At 21.5% G+C, this 21,439-nt stretch overlaps 9 protein-coding genes across 9 annotated transcripts; 3 read left to right on the forward strand and 6 right to left on the reverse strand.

Annotated features, from left to right (window-relative positions):
- Positions 1-428: 428 nt before the first annotated feature.
- PY17X_1145100 (conserved Plasmodium protein, unknown function) lies at positions 429-1,187 on the forward strand (the record flags this gene model as incomplete). Its single annotated transcript, XM_725951.1, has 1 exon — positions 429-1,187. One exon carries the CDS (start codon positions 429-431, stop codon positions 1,185-1,187), a length of 759 nt encoding a protein of 252 aa, XP_731044.1.
- Positions 1,188-1,772: 585 nt separating this feature from the next.
- On the reverse strand, positions 1,773-2,458 carry PY17X_1145200 (conserved protein, unknown function; the record flags this gene model as incomplete). Its single annotated transcript, XM_022956627.1, has 4 exons — positions 1,773-1,885; positions 1,972-1,998; positions 2,123-2,302; positions 2,404-2,458. The coding sequence occupies 4 exons, from the start codon at positions 2,456-2,458 to the stop codon at positions 1,773-1,775; spliced, it is 375 nt and encodes a 124-aa protein (XP_022812499.1).
- Positions 2,459-3,409: 951 nt separating this feature from the next.
- On the reverse strand, positions 3,410-4,664 carry PY17X_1145300 (26S proteasome regulatory subunit RPN11, putative; the record flags this gene model as incomplete). Its single annotated transcript, XM_022956628.1, has 3 exons — positions 3,410-3,438; positions 3,530-4,292; positions 4,521-4,664. 3 exons carry the CDS (start codon positions 4,662-4,664, stop codon positions 3,410-3,412), a joined length of 936 nt encoding a protein of 311 aa, XP_022812500.1.
- A 1,779-nt stretch (positions 4,665-6,443) lies between these two features.
- On the reverse strand, positions 6,444-8,498 carry PY17X_1145400 (ABC transporter E family member 1, putative; the record flags this gene model as incomplete). Its single annotated transcript, XM_022956630.1, has 2 exons — positions 6,444-6,469; positions 6,665-8,498. The coding sequence occupies 2 exons, from the start codon at positions 8,496-8,498 to the stop codon at positions 6,444-6,446; spliced, it is 1,860 nt and encodes a 619-aa protein (XP_022812501.1).
- Positions 8,499-10,411: 1,913 nt separating this feature from the next.
- PY17X_1145500 (conserved Plasmodium protein, unknown function) lies at positions 10,412-12,189 on the forward strand (the record flags this gene model as incomplete). Its single annotated transcript, XM_022956631.1, has 6 exons — positions 10,412-10,465; positions 10,853-10,960; positions 11,156-11,432; positions 11,596-11,669; positions 11,892-11,963; positions 12,088-12,189. The coding sequence occupies 6 exons, from the start codon at positions 10,412-10,414 to the stop codon at positions 12,187-12,189; spliced, it is 687 nt and encodes a 228-aa protein (XP_022812502.1).
- A 96-nt stretch (positions 12,190-12,285) lies between these two features.
- Positions 12,286-14,109, reverse strand: PY17X_1145600 (ribosomal protein L1, putative; the record flags this gene model as incomplete). Its single annotated transcript, XM_022956632.1, has 6 exons — positions 12,286-12,421; positions 12,580-12,639; positions 12,727-12,825; positions 12,965-13,113; positions 13,295-13,400; positions 13,721-14,109. 6 exons carry the CDS (start codon positions 14,107-14,109, stop codon positions 12,286-12,288), a joined length of 939 nt encoding a protein of 312 aa, XP_022812503.1.
- Positions 14,110-15,303: 1,194 nt separating this feature from the next.
- Positions 15,304-17,808, forward strand: PY17X_1145700 (heptatricopeptide repeat-containing protein, putative; the record flags this gene model as incomplete). The annotated part of the gene is made up of 1 exon (XM_721115.2): positions 15,304-17,808. The coding sequence occupies one exon, from the start codon at positions 15,304-15,306 to the stop codon at positions 17,806-17,808; it is 2,505 nt and encodes an 834-aa protein (XP_726208.2).
- Positions 17,809-18,342: 534 nt separating this feature from the next.
- Positions 18,343-18,621, reverse strand: PY17X_1145800 (mitochondrial import inner membrane translocase subunit TIM9, putative; the record flags this gene model as incomplete). Its single annotated transcript, XM_721114.1, has 1 exon — positions 18,343-18,621. The coding sequence occupies one exon, from the start codon at positions 18,619-18,621 to the stop codon at positions 18,343-18,345; it is 279 nt and encodes a 92-aa protein (XP_726207.1).
- Positions 18,622-19,904: 1,283 nt separating this feature from the next.
- PY17X_1145900 (mitochondrial carrier protein) lies at positions 19,905-21,398 on the reverse strand (the record flags this gene model as incomplete). Its single annotated transcript, XM_719466.2, has 1 exon — positions 19,905-21,398. One exon carries the CDS (start codon positions 21,396-21,398, stop codon positions 19,905-19,907), a length of 1,494 nt encoding a protein of 497 aa, XP_724559.2.
- Positions 21,399-21,439: the final 41 nt, after the last annotated feature.

The following is a 21,439-nucleotide window of genomic DNA, read 5'->3' on the forward strand; positions in this document are numbered from 1 at the left end:
TAATTAAAAAACCTGAACGTTCAGAAAAAAAAAATATTTTTTAAATATAGCTAAAACAACATTTTTATTTTATTTTTATTGATTTATGAAAATACTAATATAAAACGTTTTTTTAGTGTATAGGCACAATTTTTACAATATTTCAGAGTCTATATATTTTGTCGAATATACACACATAATATTTTTTGTGTCTTACTATTCTTAATAGGGTGAATTAAAATTTATCTTTTTTTCATACAAAATTTCAATAATATGTTATATTTAAAATTTTGATTTTAACTATATATTGTGCTTATTTAGCGATTTATTAGTTTTTCTATTTTAATATTACTTTATTGGCTATTGTAGCTTATTGAATTTTTAATTGTTATATACTCTACACTATTTGTGATATTTTCATTATTTGTACATAAATTTATAATTTTAAAATGACGAAAGTTTGTATGGCATATTGGTTATCTTTTTGTTTGTTTTATTTTGAAGTTGTAAGAGGAAAAAGTATTGCAACAAAATGGGAAAATTTTAAAACCTTAAATACTGGAAATAATGGGCATAGAGAAATTGATGCTTTAATAAATAAAGATATGGGGGATAACTATTTAGATAAAAGAACAAAAAAAAGTCATATGAATAAAAATAGCAACAAATTACGTAATATTAAAAAAAGTAACATAAAAAAAAACGACATAAGTATACATAAGTCGTCAAATAATCATACATTTTTAAGTCTAAAAACTAATGTTAAAATTGATAATGATGATAAAGAAAGTATAAATGAAACAAAAAATGAAAATGAAGAAACCATAAGAATAACCGCTGACAATGAGGTTAATAATATAAGCAATGGAAATAACAAAATAATGAACAATCAAATGAATATATTAAGAGATATAACAGATAAAATTAAAGCAGATAAAACTGTTAAAAACATTGGCGAAATTAATGAAATAGATATTCCAACCATTGCCCAGGAAGAACGAAAAATAGACGATTTTCATGAATATGAAAATAAAACATTTCAAAATATTCGAAAAAACAAAGAAAATATTTATAAAATGATAAATACAGATTTAGATATTTTATTAAAACCAGCCCAAAAGGAATATATGAAGGTGGCAAAAGTTATCAAGGACAATTTACTGCGTGAATACGAAGAAATACTTCAAGAAGAATTATTAGAAGAATGAATGTTATCTACCATCATACTCAGTTGTATCCATAAATACATATTACATTCCTAGATACATATTTATATATTATTTTTTTAATCCCAATAAATTTTGTGACTGTTTAATATATAGTAGATTTTGCAAGAGCATTTCTATCTATTTGAATTATCATATTTTTAATCCTTTTATTAGATGAAAATTATATTTCAAAAATGCCAACATATTTGTTACAAGTTATGTACTTATGGATCACCGCGTCTAACTAATAATTTTGTTTCATTCTGAATATTATATTTTTTTTTTTATTATAAAAATTTATGGAGTTTTTTTGTGATTAATTTACCCATGTTGTATTATTTTCTGTGTGTTTGTGTGTTTCTCTCCTTTTATTGATGATTATTATAATTTGCAATTCATTATAAATTATGTTTTAATGTTGTTATAAGATAGTTTTGTTTATATCCATATACATATATATATATATATATATATATATATATATATATCGTACAATTTGGTGTATGGAAATATACTATATCTACCTTGATGATGGTGATTTTTTTTTATCATTTAAAATTATTAAGTCTAAGAAATTGCACAATATTAATTACATTGGGGATTAACACAAATTTTTCCTACTTTGTTTTCATCATTTTTCCAGGTATTAAGTTTTAATAAATCTTCTATCCAACTAGTATTAAGAACATCGTTATTTTCTATTAGAAGAAAAAATAAAAAATGATATATTACTATATATTACCATATTGTTATAATAATTTTAGTCTTCTATGTTTGTTATTACTCATTATTTTGTAGTGTAATGGGATTTCTGAAAAAAAAAAAGTTAAATACGAATAAGATTAAATAATAAAACTATGATAATTGATATACGAACGAATATGTAAACATAAAATGGGGGTAGCATTGTATAATTATGTTAAATGTATATTTACTTATTGAACAATCGGGTCCAGCAAAATAATTTTCTTTAAATTTTTTGCATACACATATAATAGATGAATAGGGAGCATCATTTAAATTCTTGATATAACAATCGGATCCATTTTTACAATATGATAATATGTGTTCATCATTTGTTACTAGAGAGCATAGTGTATAATTGCAGGATATATCTAAAAGGTGTTATTAATTTATATATAAATATGTACAATGTGTGTGTGATATATACTTAAAAAAAATTGATTTTATGTATTTTTAAAAATTGGTAATTTACTATTAAGTTGTAAAAGGAGTGAGAAAAAAATAAAAATAATAATCCGATTATTCATTGCTTTGAAAATAAAAGAAAATAAGCAGATGATAATAGACTTATATATTTGTTGGTATTTAATTGGTTCTTAACTTATTTTTTTAAACGTTAAAATGGTAATATGGATCTTATTTATACAACTTTTAATTATAAAAGTGATTTTTTTTTGGAAAAAATGTATATTTTTTTATAATTATTAAATAAAAAATGTGCATCATATAATTAAAGGTGACAAAAAATATATGCATATCTCTATTTAAAAAAAATGTGTAATTTTTAGTTTCATTCTCAAAAGGTGCTATAAACATTTTCCAAAATAAGAAAGGTCAGTTCTTAGTAAATATATTTCTTAATATTTTAGGTAATAGCAGTAATGAATTTGATAGGAATATCCCTTAATAATATTTAAAAATAAACTAATAAACGTGGTTATTTTTTTCATTTTGCTTTCTTTATATTTTCTTTTTATTAAATCAGTAAAACGATTTTGAATAAAAAATATTATATACATATGTGTATATGTTAATGTCTAATTCGTTGAATTGAAATTGAAAAAGGAGAAAAAAATATAATACATTATGTACATTATTGAAAAAATAAAGCATTTAATACGCATAATTAAAAAAAATATCATTAAATAGTTGAAAAAAAATAAAATAATAGGTAAAGGGTATTATTGTATATGTTTTATTTCCTAATGTTATTATATGTGCCCACATAATACTTATTTGAATGGACATATTGGGAAGTTAAGATATTTTAACAAAGTTTAATACAATGGAAACAAATATCATTACGATTTTATTTTTTTATCATTTTATTTATTTTCTCGGTTAACCTTTTCGTTACTTAAGTCAAATTATTTTGTTTTTTTTTTATTGAAACATATTTGGTACTTACAAAAAAATGATAAAAAAATTAATAATTTATTGAGAGAAAATATGCCTAATTTTAGTAATATTATGTTCGCCTAAAAAAATAGGGTATTTGTCATGGTGCCTAAAATAGAAAAAAATAAAAAGGATACAATGAAATATATGAAAGCATAGAAGTGTATATATTTGTGTGATATTGTTTTGTATTGGCATACCAATGCAAGTAAGGATAGAATCATTTAGTAATGTTTCTACACAATTTTGTATTCTCTTTTTTGCATCTATTTTTCCAATATTTTCTAAAAGAATTTCTTCACGTGTTTTTTTCATTTCATTACTTAAATTTTTGTTATATAAACTTGTTAATTTTTTAATACTTTCTAAAGTTTCATCAGTATTTTTTTTTTGTTCATCAAAATCAAGTAGCTTTAAAGGGTTAACCCATATGTCTTTATGCAAATTTAAAAGCATATTTTTTTCTAATTCATTTTTTCTATAATTAATAACTATTGAATAATAATTTCTATTTAATCCATGAACTAAAGCAGTTAATGTTGGCTTTGTTAAATAGCCAATGTTTGATGTTGTTTGTCTAGGTTCTTGACCTAACATAAGTATATGAGGATTAATTAATCGAAAGCAATCGATAACAACTTTTCCTTTAACTGATTGTATTGGATCAACAACAACACCAATTGTTCTTGGATTTAATTGTTCAAAACTTTTTTGAGTGTTAACATCAGTTCCGGATAACCAACATCCAAAACCAGGGTGAGAATGATACCATCCAACAACCATTTCATGTCTTCCTGTTTTTTTTAATTCTTCTAACATATTTGTTTGATATACTGGATCAACAGCTTCAACACTTACACTATTACCTGACTGAGGCATAGCAAATACATCCACAATCCTAATAGTATATTCATCCACAATTTCTCCAAGCATCAATCCCATAACTTCCATAGGAACTCCGGCCTAAAAAAAAAAAAATAATTAAAAATATATAGTATTATAATATTTTGGAAAAAATATAATTTTCTTTTTTTTTTGTAAGAAGATATACACAAATGATGGATATGATCATTTCATGGAATAAATGGTTTAATATAAGATCATGTAATGAATTAGAAGAATAAAATAATGTTTATTCAAAATATATGAAATATTTTTATCATGTTTTATTTAATTTTTGTTTGTGATTACTCGTCCATGCTTCAAAATTTTTAGAAGAGCCAAAGGGGATATATAAACTTGTTCACTTGTATCGGCTAATGGCTCATTTGACATTCCATTGCCGTCGGAAAAGGAGTAAAAAAGTTCACGTAACGAAGAAGGAATTCCAGCCATTTCTTTTAAAATAGTTTGTAGGATTTTTTTAAATCGTTAAAATATGTGCATATAGTGATAAAGGTTATACAAATACATATGTGTTAAATGTACTGAATTTTAGAAATAGTTTTGAATAAATAGAAAAATATTAGTATTGCTTATATATATATATACTTCACATATTATGATTCATCATGCTTCCACGCATACATACATATATATAATAAAAGAATAATGTGTATTTTTATAAAACTGTTATTTTTAATTTGATATTTCTATGGTAATGCTTATGTTTGAAAAAATATGTTAAATCAATAAAATAAGTATGATATATAAATATATTTATTAGATAGTTATACCCAAAATATGTAGCATATTTTTTCACCCATTTTATTATTAGCACATATAAATATTATTTTACAAGTGAAGATAAAAAGAAAAAATAAACTTGAAATTTTTTGTGTTTTTCAAAAATATAAAAATAAAATATGAAAAATTCAAATTGGTTATACATAATGCATATATATACATAGGGAATTTATTTATGATAAAAAAAAAGCAATATTGAAAAAAAATATGCATATGCTTTATATTTAATTAAATATATAAAAATGTAGCGAACCAATAATTAAATTATTTCCATGATAATTTTCTATTTATAAATTTTAAGTAATTCGTATTTTTAAATAAACTTTATTATTATTATTATTATTATTTTTTTTTTAGTATAATGTGTTATTAGCAAGTACGTGTAAATTGGGTGTATGCTTTTATTATATATATATGTACAAATTAATATATTTAAAGTGAAATGAATTATAATAACAACCAAAAAGTAAGCCTTATACCATGTGTAGGAATTAATAGCTATATTTAATTTTGATTAAACCGCTACATATTTTATTAATATGATAAAATATTATTGTAAGTAGTACTTTTCCTTTTTGTTTTTTTCTAGATCAGTATTGTACCAAATTAACAATAAAAATAAAACATGTGTTAAAATTAATGGGTATTTTTTTTCGTGTTGATAGACATAAATATGTATGTAAAGGAAAAAATATATATTATTATTAAAACCATTGGAAAAAATTGCCCTTATCTATATTTATATATATATATATTCTTATTGTGGTCAACCTATGGTATTAATTTAGGACATCTTTTCTATACACTATTTTGCAATTAAAATGTGCAAAGAAACAATAAAATGATGTTGGAAAAACAAATAATGTAATGTAAGAATAATAATGTCGAAGAATTCAGGAAAGAGAAACTGTAATAAAATTAGGTTTTATCCAAGAAAATATAAAAATTATTATTTATTTAAAATATATATTTAAACCAAAAAATATAAGTTTTAAAAAGATTAATAACAATTATATATGTGCACATTAATAATAAATGTTTATTCAAATATTTAAAATAACAAGGAACGCAAAAAAAAGGAAAGTGGTAACAAAAATATAAGCATCATTAAACAAATAATAATAAAACCTGATATATGCATAAGAAGAAAAATTTAATTTTGTTTCATTATATGCATTGATATTTAATATATTATTTGATTTAGAATATGATAGGATAGATGAATAAAATATTATAATGATGTTATGGATGTCTGATCGCTCATAATGTGCTCGTTTTCGTGATATTTATATGATATGCAATAGTGATATTTTATTTGTTTACTTCTTTTTTTTTTTTTTATAAAAAAAGTATATCTTCATTAAAAAGTTTAAATGGGATAGTTTAATTGGAAATTCCATGAATTCCCATTTTTGGTTTACAGTATATCTATTCATCAATAATAAAATAGGTTCCTGAAAAAAAAAAAAAAATATAGTATAGATTATGAAGAGGAGTGTAAAAATTTAAAATTAATGTAAAAAATTATTATAAATATAAAGATGAATATGGGGATTGATAATTGTTATCACTAATATGATTTTTATATGTATTTATGTTTGTTTTAATTTTATTTATTTTTAAAATTGATATATTTTTCATGGACATACCGTTTAATTTCTGCTCCTTATCCTTGACACTGTCATATTTATTAATTCTTGGTCTATAATTAGTTGGATCTCTTCTAAAAGTGACGTCAATAATTTTTAAGAATTTATTCATACCTGCTACTAATGTTTGTGGAGTATTAGCAACAGTATTAACTCCGGCTTGACCGTCAAAAACAATAACATGATCAGCTAAATAAGTAGCCATTATAAAATCGTGTTCGACAACAAAAGCTGTTTTATTAGTATTAAGTATAAATCTTTTAATAATTTTGGATACAATTATTCTTTGTTCTGAATCTAAATAAGCTGATGGTTCATCTATTAGATAAATATTAGTATTTTTTGCTAAGGTAATTATAATTGCAACTTTTTGTAATTCTCCACCAGATAATGTTAAAACTTGATTATCTAATATGCCATCAATTTTTAATGGTTTTATTATTTCATTATTAAAATATGGATCTGTATATAAACCTTTTAATTTTGACATTAGTAATTGCCTAACTGTACCTGTAAATTTTGCTTGTATTTGTTGAGGTTTATATGAAACACTTAAGGATTCTAAAAATGATAAACTATCTACATTATCAGGTTTAATTAGGCCAGCAAATAATCTTATAAATGTACTTTTTCCACTTCCATTTTGACCTAATAATACAAAAATTTCAGATTCTGAAAAATTTCCTTTATCTATAGTTAAGGTAAAAGAGTTCAATGTTTTTACAATTTTAGGATATGTATAAAAATGTAATCTTTTTTTATCTTCATCTGTTACATCTTGATCTGTAGCTAATTTAAAATTTAATGATTCTTCACGTATTCTTAAATTGTCAGTTGGAATAAAACCGTCTAAAAATACATTAATTCCTTCTCTAACAGAAAATGGTGATGTAACAACACCATATGCACCTGCCTTTCCCCATAAACAACAAACATAATCACTTAAATAATCTAATATAGATAAATCGTGTTCTACTACTATTATATAATTATCATGTCTTACTAAACCATGTATAATTTTTGCCATAGATATTCTTTGTTTTATATCTAAATAACTACTAGGTTCATCAAACATATATACATTTGTTGTTTGTCCAATAATAGATATTAATAATGCAAACCTTTGCAATTCCCCTCCACTTAAGTCTTCAACATTTCTATCAAGCAAATGATCTAGTTCTAATACTTTCATATATTTATCTTTTTGATTTAATTTATCTTTTTTATTTATGATTTCTAATATATTTCCTTTGACCTGTTTAGGTATTAAATCGACATTTTGTGGTTTAATAATAGGTGATAATTGTTCTTCTAATAATTTTGTAAAAAAAATTTGTAATTCACTACCTCGGAAAAATGATAATATATCTCGCCATTCAGGAGGATTATCAAACTTTCCTAAATTTGGTTTTAATTTTGATGATAAAATTTTTAATGCTGTTGATTTTCCAATACCATTTGTTCCAACTAACCCTAATATTTGTCCTAATTTAGGAACTGGTAATCTATGTAATTTAAATGTGTTAGGACCATATCTATGTACAACATCTTTGTTAATATCTTTGGGTAAATTAATAATAGTGATTGAAGAAAATGGGCATTTCTTTACACATATACCACAACCTATACATAACATTTCACTGATAAATGCTATTTTTGAACTATGTTCAACTTCAATACAAAATTTCCCAGTTTTTACAATTGGACAATTTTTTTTACATTCTAAATGACATTTTTTGGGTTTACATTTATCAGTGCTAACAATGGCAATTCTTAATTTGGATGATTCAAGTTTGTTTTCTTTATATAAATCTTCTTTGTTTTTTTTCTTCATTTTGTTGAATTGTTTCTTTTATAATGTATTCGGATTATTTTTTTCGGTGCTGCTACGATAAATGGATAACCTTACGAAGAGCAAAAAATTTTAGTTAAATATAAAATGATATGTAAATACAAACTGAGAACTTCTTAACTATTTTTTTGTGTAAAAATTATTGATTTAGTTACTATTACATATGGTTTAGTAATTATTTGTTAATATTATACAATATAAATATTTATTTGTTGAATTATTTTGGGTGATTTTTGATTATTTTAACTTGTTTATTACGGGATGTACAAATGTTGGTTCGTTTTTTCTGCAGCACATAGATATGTATATATAGAGAGAAAAAAAGAAAATGAAAAATATATGCACAGTGGGAATGCCTGATGTTGTTTGACCAGTATGTAATTCGGCTATACAGCAGAATTTTTGATTTCCTACAAACTTGTTAGTATGCTCTATTTATTATCATATAACTGTATCGCAGTTTTGTTTTATATATTTATTCAAGCGTAAAACATATTTTGGAGTATTAAATAAAATGTTAAGGATATGAAAGAAAAGGGAAAAAGATGAAATAAAAAAAAATATAAAAATCACAATAAATAAAGGAAAAGAAGTATGGAATATATATTGATTCAAATGTTTACAAAATTGTTTTTTAAAAAATGAAATGAACAATATCTATATTATTAATATAAAAAATAATATAAAGAATATAAATGGTTTACTGATATAAACGGTAAAAAAAAAATAATTAAACATTTTTTATAATAAAAATCAAATGAATCTTTTATTACAACAAATGATGGATTTCTTCATTTTTATGCCATAAATCAAGACTACTTTAAATTATTTTAGGACCATATATTTAAATATATACATATATATGTGCATGTAATAAGTTTTTTTATTGCGTTAATTTTTATTTTCAAATGGGGTTATACACTATGGTATTGAACATATATATAGGCAATATTTTACGTCATCTATGTAAATAAATGATTTTATTTATTTGGAATATTTATTTAAAGGAAATTTGAAAAATAAATAACTCAAATATAAAAACAAATAAAACTAAGTAATAAAAATATGGGAATAAAAATAATCATGGGGAAATAAGTTTTAAAATTAATGAAAAATTACGGAAAAAATTGTTTGAATTCAACATAATGTAAGTTACATAGGTATTATTACCAGGACACATAATATATATTCATAATTTACATTTAAATAAAATAAAATTGTTGAAAAAAAAAAATTTAAACGGAAAAAACAAAAATATTAAAATTTCATATTTTTATTAGTTGAAGGGAAAACATATAACTTGAATTTTTTGCACTTTACCATCATTTGAAATAATGCATAATAATATATACCTATAACATAATATATTTAGTAACACACACATAAAATATATACAAATTTACGACTAAGCGTGGGTATATAAAGTATGTTGTATTTGTACATTTTGTTTATATGGGTTGGTTATATTTTTTATGTATAAATTACAATATCGTCTTATTCAAAATCATAGTAAATCGTTGAAAAAGATAAAAATTGTATACTATCAATATAAATAATATAAAGATACTCCATTTACACATTTTTGTGTTATTTTTATAAAATTTAAATTAATTACATATTTGATTGTTGGTAATTAAAAAATATATACTGAGCATAAATATAAAAATAAAAAGATATTTTGTAAAAATTATTGTAATTTAATTTTAATTTTTATTGATTATTAATTTATAATATTTTAGTATAAAATTATGTTAAGGGGAATATATGAATGAACACATAGTAATATATAATATTTTCATACATATATGTAGTAGTTACATGCAATATTCTGGTAATTTTTTCTTTTTGTTCCAAATTTATACTATATTTAATTAATTGGGTATCATTTAACCATTATGGAAATTGAATGGGCTAGTAAAATTTTAACCCAATTGTTAATTCAAGAAAAGGTGAGAATTAAAAAAAAAAATATATATATACACCCTCACCCCATAATCAACGCATTGTTATTTTATTTTTTATGATACAAAATAACAACTTTGGTGCATATTTATTTTATCACTATTGTGGCCATCACAATATATTCATTATTCTATTTTATTTTATTTTCGTTATTTTTGGTCGCTATTTGGAAATTATTTTAATATTTTCATTTAAGTTGATATTGCTTTATTTCGCTTGTTCGTGTCTTATGATGCGGATAGCATATGGATGTGTGTGTTTTTATAATTGAATGGTATTTTTTTTATAATTGAATGGTGTTTTTTTATAATTGAATGGTATTTTTTTATACTTGATGGTATTTTTTTTTTACTTAATGTATTATTTTTTTACAGTGTTTAAAAGAGAAATATGCTTCCGATTTGTTAAAAAGATTTGGCGACATTAATAGAATCATTCATTATATGAATGAAAAACTCGAGACTCTTGGTTTTGTAGTCAACGTATTGCAAGAAAATGTTTAAAAATAAAAATTAATGTGCATATAATATAAGAAAAAGATAAGCATGTATATGTTATACATATATCTAGATTTAGAATTATATAAAATGTTGATAATGATAAGAAATAGCTAAATTTAATTATTATTATTATTATTATTACTATTTGTACAATCCTCTTACATTTTTCCTTTGTAGAATGAATTAATAAATGGTGAAGAATATTTAATATTAAATTGCGAAAAACACAAAATACCAGGACACCGATCGAATGATAATGGATTAGAACTTAACATAAAGGAGGAATATTTGTTTAATTCTAAATTAAAAAAAAATGAGATAAGTCTATACTATTTAATCATTGATTATATATTAAATAATAATAAAAACTTAAAAATTAATGATACTGAAATATCCTATGAAAGTCTGTGTATACAGTTAAATATAAAAAATGCAAATACCCAAAAATCAATAAGTAATAGCTGAAACATGAACATAATTTAAAGAAAACAAAAAATAGACAATTTTATATACCGCCCTATATTATATATTAATATAAACTTATATATATATACATGTAGGTATGTATATGTCTTCAATATATTATACATAAATGCATATATTTTTTGTCTGTTCAGTGGATAAATTAATAGTAAATAATTGGCTTAAAAATGTGAATGGATATTTGTCTCTAGGAATTAGATTTTTTACAGTAAGTATAATTTTTTTTTTTTTTAAATCCATATATGCAAATGGATATGTAAATAGCAATAAAACATATTTATTCAACATATAGTTATACATATATTTATACCCAAAAAAAATAAAATAAGTATACAAAAAAAATTATAACGAGTATGAAAATGTATATACAAATGAACACACATACATATGCAAATATTTTCATTTATTTATATTTATGCTTATTTTGAAGGACTTGATAAAATATTTCCCTCTTAATAACTTGGAAAAATGTTCGTTATGTAATAACGCAATAATTGTTGAGGTATCCTCTTTTATTATTTTTGATTTAAATGTTAATAATATCGTATGCATATAAATATGTGTGTTATCCAATTTTATAATAATTTCATTTTATATATTTTTTTTTATTTAAAATTTTTTTTTAGAATGCTCAATGCACAAATTGTATGTCATTTTATCATATTCATTGTTTTAATGGGTTGGCAAACAAACTGTCACTTTGCTACATATGTAAAAATACATTGTAGATAATATTTAAAAAAAAATAATGTTTTTAGTCTTTTTTCTTTTATTGTTTTTTTTTTCTGTTAAACAATTCTTTATAAATAAATATAACTAAATGATTAATAGCTTTCTGATAATGTACCGTCTTTTAAAGCATGTATATATACAGGGATAGTCATATTTATATATCTCAAGTTTATGGATACTACTGATATTTTTTTTTGTTCATAAAATTGAAGCATAACTTTTGCGGACCTGTAATAAAAGTAAAAAGTATATTACAATAAGAGAAGCTACAATGAGACGCAACAATCATCAAATGTGGAAACAAATAAATATGCATATATATATACGTGCAATAATAAATCATATATATTGTGTTATAATAAAATGAATAATGTGTAAATACGTACTCCTTTATATTATCATATAATTTGTCTTTTCCTAAAGTAAGATAACCAATGGGAACGGAACTAAAAAAATATAATAAATTCATGGAATATATTTGTATGATATATATTATAGATTAAAAATAAAATAATATAAAGTGTATATATTACTGTGTCGATCCTCTGTTTAAATCTGTGTATGTCCTACGAATAGCTCTATTAATTGTGTCGACAAAATTATCTTCGTTTATTTGCACGGTTGTATATGTTCTGTGGATATTTTTAAAATAAAAAAGAGATGGTTAAATGAGGAAAACGAATGATTTTTCATAGATAAAAATATTTGCATGAATATATAAGTTAGTATGGGATAAATATATTCACATTGATCTATATTTGTTAAAATTACTTGTTATATTTTTTTATTTTTGATATCAAGTTGCCATATTTTTTTGCTTTAGTAGATGAATCAAATATATATAAATCGTATTTTTTAACAATATCGTTTAATAAATCATTCCTATAGTATACATCTTCAAGTTTATCATAAGTTATGACCTGATTATTTCAATATATAAACATGATTATAAATATTTTTAGAAACTATAATTTTCTAAATATATATGTATATAAATATATCTTAGACATATATAGATAAATCATATGAACTCATTTTCGTAATAATTTTGTGTATTAATTTTATTTTATTATTATAATATTTTCATCTTATTAAACTTACTTTTTTGACTTTTTTTAATTTATTTTCAATAACCATATTCTTCCACTTATCACCATTTTCAGTTACTAATATGATTACATCCGAATAGTATGAATGAGTTAAATTTCTAAAGAGGAAAAAAAAAATAATAAAAATATATTAATATATATAAATAAATGAAATAAAGAAAACAACATTACAAGGACATTGTAACTAAATGACGCGTTAAAAGTATAATAGAAATAACCACTTGAACATGTATAGTAGAAAATGATATTTAAACAAATGTAAGCATGCGTATGTAGCATATTTGTATGCTTGTTTATTTTGCTATATTCTCATATATATGTGGATAAGATATTCGTAAATAATTGATAGTCGTAGTAGATATAAACATATATATGTATATTAGATTTAATAGTATAAATATAGATATATGAATTTTACATTGGGAAGTTGTATGATTTTCCTATATTATAGGTCACAGATAAATCAAAATTACAATATAGCATATGGGTATCAATAGGTATGTTTGCAGGCTGAGAATTTATTACTTTATCAAATATAAAATTATATGCCTTTGAAAATGTATTTGGCTCTATTACTTGATCATTTACTTTAATATTGTTACTTGGAATGTCTTTGTTTTTAATTGTAGTATCATGTAGTTTTTTAATATTATTATTTAATTTTTGATTCTTGCTATTTAAAATTGCCTTTTGAAAATTCTCATATTTTTGGTTTGTTTTTACATAGTTTAAGAATTTTTTATTTTCTTTTTTCTTCTTCTCAAAAATTTCTTTCTTTTTTATTTTGGTTTTCATTTTTTTTTCCATTTTAAAAAACAAGCAAAAGAAAAATATAAAGAATAAGAAGAAATTGGAAAAACACGAAAAATCAAAGCATTATTAAAAGAAAAAAGACTTTACATATAATACAATCAATGTAATTATAAAGTATATGTATATAAGGGTTTAACAAATGATAATATATTTATTTTGTGCTTCCATATATACGTGCATATATTTATAATATATATATATGGACAAATAATAATGCATAATAATGTATTTTAATTTCCTTAGATTATGTCAAATATTTTAATAATTCTTTTTTTTTTTAATATGGTATATAAATATGTATGCAAATGCGTGTATACATAGTATGTTTTTATTTTTTGGGGGCATTCTTATACTTTAGTAAAAATCTAACTGATTAAATATATATAACATATTCAAATAAATAAATAAATGGAATCGTAGCGCATGTATATATATACTTATAAAATATACTGTCATAACTGCATGTGTACAAAAACATAAATACATATAATATATAGATCAATTAAGCATATGCATGGATGATATATATATACATACAATTCGATAGTGATATTAACTAGTGATTAAATCAATGACGACGTAAAAAAAATAAAACAAAAATAAAAAATGATGAAATTATAAAAATAATGTTAATAAAAATAGTGATTGCAATGTAGCAACGATAATTGCAAAATTGGGTATTATATTTATTTTTGGATACCCGTAATGTTAGTTTTATACGATGCATGAAATAGGGTAAGCACCATAATCATATTATATGCAAGATAAATGGAAATCATTAAAAATATAGAAAAAAAGGGGAAAAAATGAAAAAAAAAGAAAAAAAAAAGAAGAAAAAAAATGTTTTACATGATAAATCGTGAATTTAATTGTGTACCTATAAATATATAATTTATTATTTTTTTTTTTTTTTTTCTATTTTTAGTTTCTCACATTACAAAAACATTTATGGTGAAAAATATGTGTATATATATACGATATATTTATTATAAATAGATATACATGTATTTGTAAGTGTATTGATATGTGAAAGTATAAAAAGAGAAAAATGGTAATGATAAAGTATTAGAGATAATGAAAGATAAGAAAAAGGAAAATTTAAGCATAATGAAAAGATGGGTATCGAAAATAAAAAATAATATGCTATGAAATATTTGAAAAGAATAATAAATTAAAAACAAATTAAAAATGCATAATGTAATATTAAAGAGTTTTAAAAAGTGGCATTTATATAAAGATGGACATTCTTTTATATTGCATGGAAAGAAAGGGGTAGTGACAACTGGAAATTTGTTATTAAATAAGAAAGACACAAAAAAAGGCGAACTGAGCGAAGATAATCAAAATAGTGAAAACAGAAAGAATGAAATAACTTCTAAAAATATTGAAAATCGAATTATTTTACACAAATCGAACTATATAGTAAATGGTTGTAAAATAAACGAACTAGTGAGCATATTAAATTTATATATAAAATTAAAAAGTGATAACGTTGAATTACTAAAGAATATTTCTATAAATTTATTAATGAACAAAGAAAAGCTGAGATATCATGATATTATAATTTTTATAAAAAAATTTTCAATCATAAAATGTAAAAACTATTTTTTGTTTTGTTATTTCAAAGATGTATTAATGGAAAATATCCATTTAATTAATTGTGATGATTTAATTGACATATATTTTTCTTACACAAATTTAAACTATTTTCATTATAATTTTTTTTTATTACTTGAAAAGAAAATATTTCATAATTTCCATCTTTTAGATATAAAAAAGTTAGTGTGTTTAATCCAATGTTTTAAGAAAAAAAGAATAATTTCCAAAAATTATTTAACTATATTATTATATGGAATATCAAAAAATATAAATAATTTTAACACATTTCAACTATCAGTGGTTTTTGGATTTTTCAAAAATTTTAATTTAAATAATAATGTATTACTTAATTCATTGATTCATCATTTCAATCAACATATTAATCTTAATGATGACCCAAAAACAGTAGCGCTCTTTTATAATTTTTTATCTTATGTACACACTAAGTGCAAGACGAATTATCAATATTTTGAAAAAGAGAAAAATTTAGTAAATTTTATAAAAACATTTAAGTTGTGTTATGAAGAAAACAACATGAATTACGAAAATGTGTGTAACAATGAAGAACAGGAAAATATAAGATTGAATAATGTTCAATTAAATATTACTAATAATGATGAAAACAAAAATGAGATAACTCATATTAGTAAGGAAAATATAATATTGGATGAGAAAGAAATACAAACAACAGATCAGATCATAAAAAGTAAAATATTAGAACTGGAAAATAAATATTTGTCTAAAAATGATGAATTAGAAAATTTAAAAGAGCAAACAAATTCTCTAAAGATGAATTCATATAATGTTAGTTTATTATATTCTACTAAAAATGCTTTGAAAAATATAGAAATTATATCAAAGAAAAAAATAAAAAATATGTCTGTTGATTTGTTATGTTTAGTATCATTGAGCTTATCAAAAATTAGTACTACAAGCAAAGTATTTCTAGAAAAAATCGCTGAAGAAGTAGGTAAAAATTCTAATAAATTAACTCCTTTATTAGTCAGTTCATTGTTATTATCTTTTAGTAAAGCAAATCACAGACATGGAAGTTTAATTTATTATTCTTTGAAATTCTTTTATAAATATTATAATTTTTTTAATATTAATCAAGTAGGATTTTTATGTAAAGGGCTATATAATTTTTCCATTAAAGAAAATGAATTTATTGATGTGTTAAATGAGTTTGTTCTAAATAATTTGCAGAATTGTAATAATTTATGCACCGACAAGAAACCCCATGATGGAAATACTTTAAGTGAGATACATAAAAAATATTTAAATTACAATGATAATGCACTATCCACATTTCGAAATAATGAATTAAACAATCTGTTTCACATTGTTGAAAAAAATATTGATAAAAATATTGAATGGAGAAATTATGAAGATCAATTTTTGAATTTAAAAAGAATATATAATGAAAATGATAAAAAAGACGACAAAAAAAATGAAAATAAAAAAAACGCAAATAGCCATAAGAACGAAATAGATAGTAATTTTTTAAAATTTAGTTATATTGATTATGAAAGTATTAAAAATAAAAAATATTGTGCAAATAGTTTATATAATATAAAAATGAGTAATACAGTTTATATAAATAATATTATATATATATTGGAATATTATGCATTTAATTTAGTGAGTATAAGCAACATTTTAGACTCTTTTTGTGATATTTTTTTAAAAAGTAATTTGAATTATATTTTATATACAAGAATATTTCATTCATTTTATTTACTTAAATATCAAGGAGAGAAAGTATATGAATTGATCGAAAAATTTAATGATTATCAGCCATTACAGCAAAATATGTATAAAGAAAAACATACCAAACAATTATTGCAATCGTTACTTTATTATTATGAAAATAACGATAATAATGAAAAGGCGAACAAAATTGGAGATATATATTTCTACATTTTGTCTAAAAAATATTTTTCTTTTATCTTTAACTTTTCAAAATATATTTTAACATTTTTATTTATTAAAAATAATAATTACGTGCTACATAAGTTTTTAATTAATATTAAAGATATACCATTAAATAGGGAAGATTATATATTTCTACACAGACCTATCAACTTGTATTAAAAGTTTGAAACCATGTGTGTGTGAAAAGTAGCATAATACAGAGTTTTTAAAATTGCAAATTTATTAAAAAAATGGAGTTATAATGAAAAATATAAAAAATGTAATTAGAATATAATGTATAGTTTTATGATATAAAAACAATAACGTCACATAAATTGACATTAATAAAATGACTTAAACATTTAATTAGCTATGCAACAATTAAAATTTAATGCACATAAATATATGTGGATGTATTATTTTTGTATTTTTTTTAATTAAAAAGCACATGCTTAATTATTTTAAATTCAAATACCAAATTTAAAAAAATAGCAAAATGAATATGTTTAAAAAAAGTAAAAATAAATTTCTTCATTTGTATACGTATTATATATGCTTGCTTTCTATGTGCTATATGTTGTTATTATATTTGCCACATATTCTGCTTTTTTTTTCACCTATTTATCGGAAAGTAGCAAATTAAATTTTACTATACCGATACGTGTATATTACACTTTTAATAATTTTTTCTATTCTACATATATAATTAAAATTTTATATTTTTTTTTGCATTTCGTTATTAACATTTTGAGTAAATTTCATTCCAACTCTCTGTGAAAAAACTGAAAATTTTTTGACACAATTTAAAATACAATTATTTTCGTTGTTATCTAACTCTTTTGATCGAAATGATGAAATGCATTCGTTAAAACACATTTCAACAATCGAATTATATGTATTCATAGTATCTTCATATTCTGCTTTGTTTATTTTTCGCAGAACCTTTTCTCTATCATTTTTATTAAAGCTACTTAAATCTAAGGATTTATCCATATTTTTATTGTGTAATTTCTATGGGTGTTTTAATGAACACTAGGTTTTATCTGCTAATGTATAATGAAAACAAAATGTATATATTTGTGTGTATGGAGTGATATATATATTCATGTGATAGGTCTTGTTATATCTTTAATTATGAGTTTTAGTTGCGTGTATTACAGTAAATATAGACATAAATACTATTTTTCCAAATAAAAAACAAAAAAAAATTATGAAAATTAAAACATATTGAATTCATGAAAAATTTATCGAAATTAAAAAAATAGTCAACTTGATAATAATATAGTAAATTTAAATAAAGATATGTTGAATATTTTTATATAAAGTCATAGATAAAGCATACACATTATAAAGAATGTTAAAATACCCAATAATATATTATATTATATAGCAGGCTTACATATACTAGCTATGGAATAAAGGAAGGTTGTTATTTTAATGATAATAACTTATAGCATTGTTTTTCTTGAATATACTTATTTAATTTTTGTATTATTAAAATATATTGTGTGGTATTAATTATTATTTTTTTTTATTTTATTTTTTTTATTTTCTCTATAATTTTATTTTTTAGTACCCCTTTTAATTTTTAAAAATAAAACAATGGTAATAACTTTTTAATGACATAATACTATGCGTGATATTATGTGTGTTATATTATTTGAGTAGAATTATATGATTTCATTATATATATAGTAATATTGAAGCTGTTAATATTCAATTAAATGCCATAAAAAATATTATACCGTGTTAAAATTGTTTATACCATAATTTTCTATATTATCTATATAGCAATATAAGTGATGCATTAATTTATTTAGATATATATACTTTTTTTGTGCATTTAAAAATTTCCAAATGAGCACGGAATATATAAATAACTAATAAATAATTAAATAAAGAGAATTGAAATGTTTTTATTGACACGAAAAAAAACTCTACAAAATATAGTTGGTATGAAAATAAAATAAATAATTAAATAACAATGATAAAACAAAACAGTAATTCCATAATAATTTATTGAAGGCCTATATAAAATTGGGAATATTTTAAAATGATAACATTTCATATTATAAAGAAAAAATGTTTAAAGTAATGGTATTAAAAAAAAAAGGAACATGATATATCTTTCACATATTAATATAATAAAATGAAAGTTAAACAAATGCATAGTGTTAACGATTTAACTTATATATGCCTCGTTATCCTTTATATGTGATTGTGTAATTTCTTTTGTAAAACGGGATAGAGACATATATATATCGGAATGACAATTTTCAGTTTTGTGATATAAAATATTTTAATATTTCATAAGACATAAATTGAATAGCCCCAGAAGGAACACATTTTAAAATAGATGGAAACAAACCAGAATAGAAACTTTTTAGGCCTTCATGATAATATATTTTTTTAATACAATGAAATGTATTTTTATATATATAATTGTTATTATCTATACCGTTATTCATCATTCTTTTTCTAACTGTATCACCAGGAAAAACAATAATTAACGAGGTTACATTACTTAATGATCCAGCTATGGATGAATAAAGGGCAACTGACCAAAGTGAGCTTGAATTTTTTTGAAAATTATTTTGAAAATTATTTTGAAAAATATTTTTATATAAATCAAAAAATACCATTTGTAATGTTACATATGGTACACCTGTTAATAATGTTGGTACATATCCTTTAAAAAATCCCGAAAACCCTTCGTTAACATGTATTTCTCGAATTATTTTAAAAATAGATTTTTCTGTGTTTGTTTTTTTTTGCCGTAAATATTTTTCGTTTACTCCTAATGCTGCTCTAATACTTAATAAGTCTAATGGGTATGATAATGTTTTCTGGATGATTCCAGATGCGTATCCTGCAATCACACTTTCATAATAATTAATTTTGTTTTTTTCGAATCCACTATTATTACTGCTATTGTTATTATTGCTAACAGTAGTAAGATGTTCTGCCTGAATTCCTTTTGCCGTATTTTCGTCCCTCTTTTTTGTTTTATATTTTTCTTTTATTATATCGTTGGTTCCAAATTTTGCCGAATAAACAACCCCACCTCTTAATGTATTAATTAAGTTACCTTTCCATAAACCTAAGATCCCTTCTTCTTTAACAATAAAGAGAAGGCTTTGTATAATATTTTGATATTTGATAGGTTTATTTACATTTGCACTTAACAACATTTTATTTTTTATTGTGTTTGCTACATTTTTATTAATATTTAAAATGGTATAATTTTTACTTAAATTATTTAAAGGTGAATTATGTTGTATTTTATAATGAAATAATATATTTTTAAAAACAGTATGAGGCGATTTGTCCGAATAGGTATAATGCTTATTTATAGTACTATTGAATATATTAGTTTTGAACAATTTTCGTTTTTTTTGACTATTTTTATTAATTTCATTTAAGCAATTTAAAAAATTATGAAAAACAACATTTTTATTTTTTACATATTTATTACTTTTTATTATTAATGGGTTAATAGTTTTGTCTTGTTTATTTTGTGTTTTATTTAAGTCGTTTAGTAATATATTTTTATTGATAAATTTATTTTTGTTTTTTAAATGATCTTTTCTTTTATTTTTATGGAGAGAGGGATTATTATAATGAAACATTGGCTGTATTTGATAAAAAAGTTTAATTCTATCAAAGGGGGCAAATATAGTTTTTGTTAAAACCCCGGAAATTAATCCACATAATAGCACAGTGTTTTTATTGTTTTTTTTCTCTTCTTCATTTTTAATTTTTATATCCATAAGGGTAAGAAAAAATTTAAAATATCAGTAATAAGAAGTAT

This window comes from Plasmodium yoelii, assembly GCF_900002385.2.
Source record: "Plasmodium yoelii strain 17X genome assembly, chromosome: 11".
Lineage (NCBI taxonomy): Eukaryota > Apicomplexa > Aconoidasida > Haemosporida > Plasmodiidae > Plasmodium > Plasmodium yoelii.